The sequence below is a fragment of the Neofelis nebulosa genome, chromosome 4 (assembly GCF_028018385.1).
Source record: "Neofelis nebulosa isolate mNeoNeb1 chromosome 4, mNeoNeb1.pri, whole genome shotgun sequence".
NCBI classification, from domain to species: domain Eukaryota; kingdom Metazoa; phylum Chordata; class Mammalia; order Carnivora; family Felidae; genus Neofelis; species Neofelis nebulosa.
In genome coordinates this window covers 1,653,967-1,667,048 of record NC_080785.1, presented here as the reverse complement: position 1 = coordinate 1,667,048, position 13,082 = coordinate 1,653,967, and the positions used below count along the sequence as shown (strand labels likewise).

The 13,082-nt window shown below is 42.8% G+C and overlaps 1 protein-coding gene across 4 annotated transcripts in view; it reads left to right on the top strand.

Annotated features, from left to right (window-relative positions):
* UBE3C (ubiquitin protein ligase E3C) overlaps positions 1 to 13,082 on the top strand; it is a 122,899-nt gene that overhangs the window by 25,380 nt on the left and 84,437 nt on the right. For all 4 annotated transcript variants that reach the window (XM_058723642.1, XM_058723641.1, XM_058723643.1 and 1 more), the window contains exons 2-6: positions 1,173 to 1,226; positions 4,709 to 4,783; positions 5,253 to 5,399; positions 9,137 to 9,252; positions 9,661 to 9,818. In XM_058723642.1, coding sequence (XP_058579625.1) covers positions 1,173 to 1,226; positions 4,709 to 4,783; positions 5,253 to 5,399; positions 9,137 to 9,252; positions 9,661 to 9,818 — 550 coding nt within the window. The remainder of the gene's footprint in view (positions 1 to 1,172; positions 1,227 to 4,708; positions 4,784 to 5,252; positions 5,400 to 9,136; positions 9,253 to 9,660; positions 9,819 to 13,082) is intronic.

Below are 13,082 nucleotides of genomic sequence, written 5' to 3'. Positions count from 1 at the left end.
GAGAGGGGGACAGAGGATCCAAAGCAGGCTCTGCACTGACAGCAGAGAGCTGACGGGAGGGGGGGGGGGGCTCAAACTCCTGAACCAGGAGATCATGACATGAGCCGAAGTCGGACACAACTGACTTGGCCACCCAGGCGCCCCTCAATGTATAATTTTAAATTGGCTTAATTACTGGGGCGCCTGGGTGGCTCAGTCGGTTGAGCGTCTGACTTCAGCTCAGGTCATGATCTCGCGGTCCGTGAGTTCGAGCCCCGCGTCGGGCTCTGTGCTGACAGCTCGGAGCCCGGAGCCTGTTTCGGATTCTGTGTCTCCCTCTCTCTCTGCCCCTCCCCTGCTCATGCTCTGTCTCTGTCTCAAAAATAAATAAAAACATTAAAAAAAATTTTAATTGGCTTAATTACTTGCCTTCTGACACTATTTTGATGGTGTGTTTGTTTTTGTTAAGAAATTTATTTTTGTAATGATTCATATATAATGTCTTGGACTGTTAGTTTTAGTTTGAATTACATTTGTAAAAACAAAATGCCCATTCACTGTAAACTGGAACACTTTGGGGGAGAGGAGAGTTGTCTTTACGTATTTTTATTTTATTAGGAATGTTTAACTTTCCCATTGATTGCTTTGGTTCCTTCTACATACTGAGTAATTTTGTTCAAAATTTAGTTTTACTTACGATGAAAAAAGATTTTTTTTAACATTCAGTAACAGTACAGAAATTGTTTTATCAAAAATTTTATTGAGATAATTGTACACTCATGTTCAGCTGTTAGGAATAATATAGAAAGGTCTCTTGTTTGCATTGCCTGATTTCCCCTGGGAGTTATATTTTGCAAAACTAGTGTGATAATCACAACCAGGATATTGACATTGATATAATGCATTGACATTATCCAGATATTTCTGGTTTCACTTGAAGTCTCTTGTGTGTGTAAAGAAATCAGAGTTTATTCCTGGAAAACTACTGTTAGTTAAAATACTAACTTTAATTAGATCTGTCATCTGGCGGGAGGGAACCATTTAACCTCGTGTGCTCAGATTTCTCATTAAGTCAGAATGTTTGTATGATGCTTAGAATCCCTTTGGGGTCAAAACATTCTATAATTTTTGTATGAGAGCATTTTAGAATTTGAAATTATAACCTTCTTTCTCTTTTCTCGTTTTGTGTTTAGGAAGAAAAGGCTTCTCTTTTACATCGTACTCAGGAAGAAAGAAGAAAGAGAGAGGTAAAAACAGTTTTATAATAGTCTCTTTAGAGAAACATTTTTCCATAGCATTTAAATAAGGGTTGATTTTGCTGTTATATATATGCATGGTATGCATATGCATATATACATATTTTTACGTCTATGAAACGTTAGAAACATTTCTGGATTTTTTGGATTTTATAATAAGTAATTTATTCTGGAACCACTGTGGAAAAGATGGACTACAAGGGCAGTTTCCAGAATACAGGGGGAAAACAGGCTTTTATAAAGTTCAGTTGCTTGCTTGTGACATGGTTTCCAGAAGATCTAGAAAGACTTTGTATATAACGCTCATCTTTTGCCAAGCAGAAGCAAACTCACTGTGAAGGCAGTTACCATAACTCTTTGTGAAGAAGTAAAATAGATGAAAGGAGCTGTGACATTTGTTGTTTTATTCTTTCTTTTTTTAAATGTCTGTTTATTTATTTTGAGAGAGAGTGCACGCACATGCGCACATGCGGAGGAGGGGCAGAGAGAGGGAGAGGGGATGATCCCAGGCAGCCTCCGTGCTGTCGGCACAGAACCCGACACGGGGGCCCGGTCCCACGAACCCTGAGGTCATGACCTCATGGCACCAAGAGTCAGATGCTTAACTGGCTGAGCCACCCAGGCGCCCCTTTTATTCTTTATTTTACATTTCATCTTTCTGGTGACAGTGGCTTTATTTTACTGATTAATCAGCAATTATGGTATTTTAGGCCTATTTTTCTAGATTTTGATTTTGTTTTCTAATAATTCATTTGTTCCTTTAAGAAATACTAATTGAGAGCTTGTTACATTCCAGGGACTGCTCTGCCTACAGGGGACACAGGTAGTAAATAAGACCATGTTCTGGGCGCTTGGGATTCTCTCCCTCTCTCTGTCCCTCCCCCGCTCATCATGCACTTGGACGCTCTCTCTTCTCTCTCTCTCTCAAAAAAAAAAAAAAAAAAAAAAAGCTTAAAAAGGGCGGGTAATGTTCTTGTGTGGTTATAGAACACAGAGATTCACCAAGCTATTGAGACGGTGCTAAGTTGCTGTGAGTGAGGTAGAGTGATGTGATAATAACTGGGAAGGCCTGCTTTCGGGTAGGGCATTCAGGGAAGGACTCTCCGAGCTGGGTAGAGAGTTGAGCAGGATTCCTGAAGGAGGAAAAAGAAGCTCCTATGGAAAGCTGGAGGAAGAACTTTCTTGGTGCAGGAAGCAGCAAATATGGAGACTTTCAGGTGGGGTTTCTCAACCTCAGCACTGTTGACATCTTGGACTCATTAATTCTTTGTTGTGGGCTTTATCCTGTACATCGAGGGGTGTGTAGCAGCCTCCAGGGCCTCTGTTCTACCCACTAGATGCCACAACACTCCCTCCCTCCGGTTGAGATAATCAAAAATGTCTCCAGAAGTTACCAAATGTGGTAAAATTGCTCACAGTTGAAAATGACCATTTATTGGTTAATGTCTCTTATCTTTTCTGGAAAACTCTCAGCTCTCATCTTTTCCAATAGTGTTTTAGCTCCATTCTTCCTCTCCTCTTCTTGGACTCAGATTACTTATGTATTTGACCTTGGCCTTATCCCGTACTCTTCTGTATATTTATCCTTTTGAATGTTTTGGCTTTGGTTTGGGTATTTCTTCTGACCCAACTTCTAATTTACAGATTATCTCTTTACCAGTGTCTGATTGTCACATAATATCCATTAACCTGTGGATTTCAGATTTTTACTTTAGTTCTAGAATTTTCTTTGATTCTTTTAATTTTATGAACATTTTAATTGTCTTTTAATTTCGTGAATATAACTGTAGATTATTAAAGATAGTTTTTAAGCTCCAGTATTTGGATCACCTGTGGGTTTGTTGTTTGTCCTCTTGATTTTTAGTTCTTGTCTTTTGCCCGATTGTTTTGGTTGAATACTGACATTCTGTATTCCAAAATGAAGAGAGATCTACAGGCTCTTGATGATGATCTCTTCTTTCTGGAAAGCATTGCATTTTATTTTGGCCGGCAGTAGGGAGAGGGATGGGTCACCTTTAAATAATACAGAGTCGAGCTGATCTACGGCTGGTCTTCAGTCCTTGTCAGGATCCATCTGTTTCCAGTCCAGCTGAGATGCAGCCGTTAGGTCCCGGTCCCAGCCCCAGCCAGGACACTGGAATGTCACCGAGACTTCCTCCTCAGTGAACAACCGAATGCATAAAAATAGTTAGAAGACTCATGGGACAGTCTATGGGTCTTTAATTAGGTGCTCTTAGAATCATCGTAGTAGTGAATAGAGTCCCAAACTAGGTTTAAGCTCAGGGCTTCCTTCGCTGTAACCACTCGAAGCTCGGAAAGCACGCTTGCGCGACCTGATTGGTCTTCTGGGTGAGTGTGTGTGTGCCTTTCAGGCCTGGCAGGTGGCACTCACCTGTCAGGTGGCACAGAAAGTATGAGACAGTGTTACGTGGTAAGATGGGCACAACTTTCAGTGTCACGCCTGAGTGTGAATCCTGACCCCTTAGGTCTTTCGGCACCGGCGTCTCTATGGAAATTTCAGCTTCTGCGTCATGAAACCGGGAGTGACGTTCATCTAAGGTTGTCAGGCGTCTCGGGGTTGGCGCGTCGTAGACTTTCAAGCGGTGGTGGCTACGTTGCTTGCGATGACGATGTGAAAAAGAAATGTGTTTTGCTAGGTCGCTGGAAATTTTCAAGACAGTCTTAGGTCAGTCAAAATTAGAGTTTCCGCTTTGAAATGAGAAAGTGACTTTTAAAATTGATGTTCGTGTCCGTTTTCCTTCCTGTACTGAAAACCGCAGTTGTTATTGGAAGTCTCACTGTGCTGGGAGGAGTGGAAGGTGGTGTTGCCATTTTGGCCAACAGTCCGGTAGCTCCTCACGTGCTAGTCCTGCTCGTGGGCGTGCACCCAAGAGAAACGTAACCGTGTCCACACGCAACTTTGACATGAGTGTGTGCGGCAGCGATGTTCGCAGCAGCCCAGAGTGGGAACCGCCCGAGTGTCTCTCGGGCGGTAAATGGTAAACCGTGGGACGGCCGCACAATGAAATACCGTACGTACTGGCCGTAAAAAGCAGTGGAGCACCGACACGTGACACGACACGGCCCAACCTTGAAAATGTCGTGCCAGGTGAACAAGGCCTGACACCAAAGGCCGCGCGTTACCTGACTCCACGATAAGAAATGTCCGGAAGAGGCAATCCCGGGCAGACGGAAATTCGGTCAGTGGTTGCCGTGGATGTGGGGGGACCCGGGAGAGGGAACGAGAGACGAGTGCTAATGGGAACAGGGGGTGTGGAGTGGCCGATGAAAGTATTCTCAAATTAGATGGTGGTGGTAGTTGAACCTTGAAGATTTTAAAGACTGCTAAGCGGTACGCTTGAAAGATTGAATTTTGTGGTATGTAAATTCTGTAGTTGTTTTGTTTTTAAGTCTTTACTAGCTAAATGTCAATTCACTCCGACCAATTGTTCCTTCCTCCCTTCATCATGCAGGAGGAAAGGCGAAGATTGAAAAATGCAATAATCATACAGTCATTTATTCGAGGCTATCGAGACCGGAAACAGCAAGTAAGTTTGCTTTCAGGCTGAGAAAGAATTGGAAAGGCCTGCCAGGGTTTGTTTCAGATAGGGCCTCGGAGTCTTAGAAGTGGAATCGTTTTGTGGGGATTTTGGTACACCCGTTTCATGACAGTTTATGTTGATAATAGCGTTTTCCCCAGAAATTAACCGTATTCGCTTATATTTACGTAAAGATTTACAGATAGGGGAGTTTTGAGGTGATTTTTAAATAATAAAAATAGAAACACGGGCTGCAGCTCAAGATCAAAGCGGAAGGAGGCGGCGGAAGACCATTTTAGGGGAGTGGAGGGTTTTTATTCCAGTCCAGGTTTTCTGGGCTTCATTTCCCCCTTTCCCAAGAGCTGCCCCATCACGGCCCCCTCACTGCGCCCCCGCCGTGCAGACCCCAGGGCGCACGTGGACCGCGCCGCCCGCCCGCCCGCCCGTCACGCCTGTGTGTGGTTTGTCTCGTCTCCAGCACTCCATCCAGAGAAGCGCCTTTGACCGCTACGCCAGCGCCTCGCAGTCCGGTGACACTTTCTCCATTGCCAGTGGTCCCAACCTTACCCTTTTGGTGAGGCGGCTTCTGTTTTTCTACAAACAGAACGAAGACTCAAAACGTTTGGTGAGTGTTAACTGTGTTCTCACCGTTATTTATGGGTTTTCCGGTGTTTTTTTTTTAATGGGGCCAGATAACCCTGCAAAGGCATATGTCTTTCTGAACTTCCCTCAGCCCGCCACGATAGGCCATCTTTGTGGTGTTGCGTTTCACCTCTTAGAGAGCGATAGAAATTTTCAGTAGTTTTTTTCATTTCTTTATTATGGAAAATGTCAAATATAAGAAAAAGTAGAATAATCTGGTGAGCCATCCTCCACGTACCCATTACTGAGCGTTGGTAGTCAGCAACACCTCTCTCACCCAGAGCCCCACGTACCTGTGCCTTCAGTCACTCTTGTGATGCGCACCTCAGTATCATAGCATGTTATCTGTAAATATTTTAAAGTGTATTTATTGGGGGAGGGGGCAGAGAGAGAGGGAGAGAGAATCCTAAGCAGGCTCTGTGCTGTCAGTGTGGAGCCAGATGCCAGGCTTGACTTCACAGATGGTGAGATCATGACCTGAACCTAAATCAGGAGTCCCAGACACTTAATGGACTGAGCCACCCCGGTGCCCCTGTAAATACTTTAATATGAATCTGTGATGTACAGGGCCTTGCTCTACTGGAGGGGTTGTGGGAGGGGGGATGGGCTAAATGGGGAAGGGGCATTAAGCAATCTACTCCTGAAATCATTGTTGCAGTAGATGCTAACTAATTTGGATGTAAATTAAAAAAAAATTAAATTAAAAAAATTTTAAAAAACAATTAAAATAAAGTTAATTTCTAAAAAACAAATTCAGAATATAATTGTAGTACTTTAAAATTTTATAGCCTTCTGATGTAATCAGTGATGAGGAACAGTGTTGAAAAATACCTATGGATGCATAGATGAATAAACTTTTAAAAAATGTAACTTGTTACTGTGTCGTCTCTCAGGAAATATTAAGAGATTTCTGTGTACTCGTTTGGTTAGATACATATTTATTCTCGGAAATTCTTGTTTACTTGTAATAAAAATTTCAGATTATATTAAACGAGGTACACAATGAAAAGTCAGTCTTCCACACCCCAACCATACATACTAGAAAATCCCCTGAGGAAATGTAAATACAGAGGACAAAGGGACACTTTATTGTGGATCTGGTGTTTGGTTTTAATTTTCTTTAATTATTCTGGAGTTAATAATTGCCTCACTTTTGTTTAATTTTCTTGGGGTCTCTTGATAAAGTCGTCTTCCACTTTTGACAGGACTATGATGCTTCTCAGTGTAATTTTCCGTGACTGAAGATGTCAGATAGTCTGATGCTTTGTTTTCCCCGGAGCTATTCTTGGCTTTCCGAAACCTTTGCACCAGTTTGGATCCTTGGCTTCTCATTATCTTGGGAAAGTCATTCGCTTTGCTTCAGTTTTGGATCCTCCTTCCCGATTCCATTATCTTTTTGCTTTCTTGGTTTACTCCCTTCATATCCTCAGTTGACTTCCCAAGAAAGGGTGAATAAGGTGTTTTTAAAAGTTGACGAATCTGCGTTTAGGAAATGATAACAATAAGTTAGGCAAAGTAAGTGTTTAAAGTAGTGATAGTACAGCCTTTCGGATGCCTTTGGCACATTTGTCAAGGTTGTAAAATACAGTATCCGAACGCAGTCCAGGGTGTTTAAGTGTCACTACTGCTTTTGGCTTTCTTATTTCATAGGCAACTTGAATCATAATTACTTGATTAATATATTTGCACCTTTGTCTGGAAGTTTCTATAATTGCCCTTGAGATTTTTTCTAATGCTATTTTTATTTGTTAATAGACGGCACATAATTGAGAATGAACTGCGTGTCAGATTGGCAGAAAGTATTGTATCCTATTAGTTCCTGAGAAAAGACGGACAGGTTAGCTCCAGACACCTCGTGAAGAAAGCTTGTGTGTAGGCAAGTTCATACTTGGAATGGGTCACAGAAATGATTTTCCCGAAACTTAGGACACGCTCTTAGCTTGTTTTAGAAAATGCTTTTGCGGGGCGCCTGCCTGGGTGGCTCAGTCGGTGAAGCATCTGACTTCAGCTCAGGTCGTGATCTCGCGGTTTGTGAGTCCGAGCCGCATGTCGGGCTATCTGCTGTAAGCACGGAGCCCGCTTCGGATCCTCTGTCCCCCTCTCTTTCTGTCCCTCCCCCACTTGCATGTTCTCTCTCTCTCTCTCTCAAAACTGAACATTAAAAAAAAAAATGCTTTTGGGCGCCTGGGTGGCTCAGTCGGTTAAGCGTCCGACTTCAGCTCAGGTCACGATCTCGCGGTCCGTGAGTTCGAGCCCCACGTCGGGCTCTGTGCTGACAGCTCAGAGCCTGGAGCCTGTTTCAGATTCTGTGTCTCCCTCTCTTTCTGACCTTCCCCCGTTCATGCTCTGTCTCTCTCTGTCTCAAAAATAAATAAACGTTAAAAAAAAATTAAAAAAAAATAGCTTTTGCGTGAATATTTTGTCTGATAACAATTTTATATGAAATAAGTGTTCCCGTCAGAGGAGAAACGCCTTAAAGAGAACAGGCAGAGGGAAGGTTATGTGGCACATTGATAAGTAGCCACATTTAAGAAGCCGTCTTAATTTTATTTTTTTTTTTTTAATTTTTTTTTTTTCCAACGTTTTTTATTTATTTTTGGGACAGAGAGAGACAGAGCATGAACGGGGGAGGGGCAGAGAGAGAGGGAGACACAGAATCGGAAACAGGCTCCAGGCTCCGAGCCATCAGCCCAGAGCCCGACGCGGGGCTCGAACTCACGGACTGCGAGATCGTGACCTGGCTGAAGTCGGACGCTTAACCGACTACGCCACCCAGGCGCCCCAAGAAGCCGTCTTAATTTTAACTCGTTCTAATGGGTCTCATGAAGTGAACAAAAAACAGTTTTATGAAAATGTGGCAGAGAAAGTAGAAGAGATTCCTTGTTAAGTCCTGAGTTTTCGAAATCATTTCTGGTAGCCACACCCATAGTAGGTAGGCCTCCGGGATGCAAGTCAGACAGAAATCGAACTCAGCATCCGCGGAGTTCACTGACCAGTCGTTGTGTCCAGGAGACTGGGCAGTTCTGGGCACATCCCTGACTTTTTTTCCCCCCAACTCTACTGAGGTATAGTTGACAAGTAAAGTTGTAGGATAGGTAAAGGGTACACCATGATGATTGGACGAATGTCGACATTGTGAAAGGATCTCTCCCTTCTCCGTCGCCTGGCATCCTACATGGGAATAGTGGGGCCCTGTGATTGCCTTTCCTACCCAAATTTCATGGACTTAGGGAAGGGGAATATCCAAAAGGAAAGGATGCTGGAGACACAGAGGCAAAAAGTAAAAAGAAGAAACTGATATCCTTATGTACATTATGATTAATACTATAGTTCTCATTTATTTTTCCCTGTGGATTGCTGATTGTTGCAAATGAACTGTTTTTATTTCAGATTCAGATGAGTCTTTTTGTCAGTGTTTGTTGATTCATTTTTTGAGAGGGAGAGAGGGAGACACAGAATCCGAAGCAGGCTCCAGGCTCTGAGCTGTCAGCACAGAGCCCGACGTGCGACTCACACTCACGAACCTTGAGATCGTGACCTGAGCCGAAGTCGGGTGCTCAACCGACTGAGCTGCCCAGGCGTCCCTAGAAGATTTACTTTTTATCATGTTTGATTAAGTATCTCCTTAGCAATTCAGGAAATTTGGAGTGTTATGCAGTGCAGTAAACAGTGAGCTTTTATGGATTGAGAGTGACCTATACATATGTTTTGCTGTTTCAGATATGGATGTATCAGAACTTAATTAAACACAGCTCTCTGTTTGTCCAGCAGTTGGATGGATCTGAGAGACTTACATGCTTATTTCAAATAAAGAGATTGATGAGCCTCTGCTGCAGGTAAATCCCATCTAGTCCGCTCCTTGCTACAGGTGTGCCATGTCTTGAAGGCGTCTTTGAAGATGATAGGCACTGGGAGAGATCCAGGCATTGTAAGAATCCTACACGATGCTTGCGATCGTTGATTTTTTTCGTCTGTTTCTCCCTTTGTGATTGTGCATTTTTCCTCTCCGTGAACCCAATGCCGCCGTGCTGTTTGGCACATAATAAGCACTGCAAAAAAATGTGAGTGACAGAATGTGTGATTATTTTCCTGTCTACCTTTGGGAGTCCTGCCTCTGTTCAGAGACACCCGCTAGTAGAGCAGAGTGGTTCAGGCCTTACTGTAGTGAGCGAGAGTAATTGAAGGGGGCTCAGGGTGACATTCGCCATCCAGTACACACGTGAAGACTTTTTTCTTTTTTACAGGTTATTGCAGAACTGTAATGATGACAGTTTGAATGTTGCACTTCCAATGAGAATGCTTGAGGTGTTTTCGTCTGAGAATACTTACTTGCCTGTTTTACGAGACGCCAGCTACGTGGTGTCCATAATCGAACAGATTTTGCACTACATGATTCAAAATGGTAAGTAGCAGCTAGGCTCAGGGCTGTGGGTTGGCGTTACCGTGCGAGTGCACGCAATGGGGTACTCTGTGCGGCTTGCGCACAGGCTCTAGACCCCCACGTGGGACGGACCGGGCGCCGTGCCCTGCCGGGGGTGTGCACCGCTGAGGGGTGTGTGCCCGATTTGTCCTGGGCTCCACCCGCCCCGAACACCGGATATGCCCACTGGCTATGTAAAGCAGGCTTTACACTGGCCTGCTGCTTGAAAATGAAGCAAACGGACGCAGGCTGTCGGAAACCTCTCCGGGTCCTCCCACAGCCGGTCCTCCCGCGTCCTGAGCTGGTAGGAGCGGTGGTGCCGCGAGTCCGTGAGCTCTGGCAGCGGGAAGCCTGTCTCAGGAAAAAGCACACTTTGTCTTCATGTCAGTTCAGTGGAGGAGAGTTAAAGATACTTCGTTGGTTTGGATTTTCTTACTGACCGGGTGTGAGAGCTTTTATGTCCCGACACCCTTCTGAACGTGCCTGTCATGTGACATACAATGACCTGGGTCTGAAATTCTTGTGCAGACACATCAGTGACTCTGTTTCGGAGGAAGATTATGAAACACCCATGGTTTCTAAAGCTTTTATGACAAATGAAGCGGGGTGTGAAACACACATTTAAAAATCTGGTTCCCGGTGTTCTCACAGGTCAAACCCTTCAGGGTGTGGACTTCAGAGGTTTTAGTGGTAAGAGGAGCTATAGGTGATTCTGGAATGCAGTAGTCACTGATGAAAACATAAATAAGTTTCCTTTTGTTTTTTGGAGGTGATGGGTTAATCTAGGCTAAATCTAGCTAGTTGAATCCTCAGTAAAAAACTGTAAACATTAAGTTCTTACACCCCCCAACCTTACTGTTTGGTTTAAAAAGAAAGAAAGAAACCCTACTTCATTTGTTGAAAAATTAGGGAGTCAGCTAAAAGTAATTGAAATTTGTGCAATTTGATCTTTGAAAAAACAACTTAATGGTAATTAGAAATGGTCCTTTGTACCAGTCGATGCATTATTATGCATGTTGACTTAAGGCTAAGCAGTCAGTGAGAATCTTTAGTTTTCTTGTTTTCCAAAAGTATAAAGAAGATAACTAAGACTGCATTATTTTGTGTCGAGAACCCAAGTCTCGCACCGAAACCGCCACTTCGAGCTTCTGGCATCTTCTGTTGTAAAGGCACTTTGTTGTTTTGATAAATTACTTCCTGACTTTTTTTTTCTTTAATTGCTGAACTACAGCTAACCTACAGTTACATTAGTTTCAGGTGCAACAGTTCTGTACAAGCGTCAGTGCTCGCCACGATAAGGGCGATCACCAGCCGTCACCACGCGGCATTTCTGTTCCCTATGCTCCACTTTTCACCTCTGTGACTTCTTTATTTAACTGGAAGTTCGTACCTCTTACTTCCATTCACCTGATTCTCCCTCACAGTATTAGTCTATAAAATTTTGGCATTATTTATTAATTATAGTTTCTATTATACGTTACGAGCTGTGACTTAACATGAAGCTTTTTAACAAACGCAGCTGAACTTAGTTCTCTAGTCACGCTGTCAGCTAATCTCTTCAATACTTACTTAGATTGATGTTGATACATTAATGCTCTAATATTTAAAAAAATTTTCTTGACATGGTGTTTTTTAAAATTCTTGATAGATTCCCTATGCTGTACTTCTTTAAATCTCTGTGACTGACTTATTTTATGACTGGAAAATTGTATCTCTTAATCCCCTTCATCTCTTTCACGCACTTAGATCTTTCAGTTTCATAGCAGAGGAGCTTCAAGCTTCCCTGTTTCACTAGTGATCAAAACATACGAGGTTTGAAATGGGCATAGTTACAAAGTAGTTCTAAAGAGGGCGGCCCCTCTGGCTCAGCTGGTAGAGCAGGTGACTCTTGATGTCGCGGTTGTGAGTTCGAGCCTCATGTTGAATGTAGAGATTACTTAAAATCTTCAAAAAAAAAAAAAAAAGTACGTCTAAAGATAGAGTATGGAGTAGTCAGTGTTAATGGTCATAAGGTCATAACTCAAGTACAGATCTATGTAGGACTGTTTTCATAAAGTAAACCAAGCAAATGGATTTTATTTTATTTTATTTCATTTCATTTCATTTCATTTCATTTCATTTCATTTCATTTCATTTTATTTTATTTTATTTTATTTTATTTTATTTTATTTTTTGAGAGGGAGAGCACAGGAAGTGAGGGGGGGAGGAAGAGAGAGGGAGAGGGAGAGAGAGAATCTTAGACTGTATACCCAGTGCGAAGATGGATGCAAAAACCTAACTTTTGCAGGGCTCGATCTCATGACAGTGAAATCGTGACCTGAGTCATACGCTTAACTGTCTGAGCCACCCAGGCGCCCCAGATTGTGTTTTTAATGTGCACCACCAAACGTGTCTGGACAATATTGAGATGTTCACGATCTACACCTGAAGATTGTCCCTATTGCTTTATAAAAAAGTGACAAATACATATAAAGACTGAATGATTTGGATCATTGGTGATACCAGAGTTGATGTTTACTGCACCCAGAAATCCCATCAGAAGTTTAGAAAGGTCATAAAAGTTGTTACTTCTGCGTAATGCTCTGGTGCCCATATTGTCTCCAAAGGTGTCATTTCCTCTAAAAGGAACCTAAGAGTCCCTGGGGGAAAAATGAATCTGGAGGTGCTCCTGGCGAACGTTGGAGCTCAGGGCCCCCCTCCCACGGGTCACTCCGTTGCCCAAAGATAGGACGTTTTGAGAGTCACTGAGGTAATGACTGCAGTGGGTTGAAATAACACCAACGTACTCAAGTCTGTGAGTACATGTGGTTCAGAAGTCACAAAACCAGCTACATACTTGGAGGATGCTTAAGAGGCAGATAAAAACCATCATAATATATGGGCCTTAATTGGATCCTGATTCAAACAAACGAGTTAAATAAGATTTTAGCATGAGAAAGTTGGAGATTTGAACACCCATTAGATACTTATGATAGCAAGGAATGACTATTAATTTGTTTTAGCTGTCGTAATGATATTTTTTAAATGTTTATTCTGAGAGAGAGAGAGAGAGAGAGAGAGAGAGGCACAGAAAATCCCAAGCAGGCTGCACGCCCAGCATGGAACCTGATAAAGGCTTGATCTCACAACTGTGAGATCATGACCTGAACCGAAATCGAGTTGGATACTTAACTGACTGAGCCACCGAGGCTCCCCTGTCATAATGGTATTTTTAAGAAAAATGAAGTCCTTTGATGATATACTAAA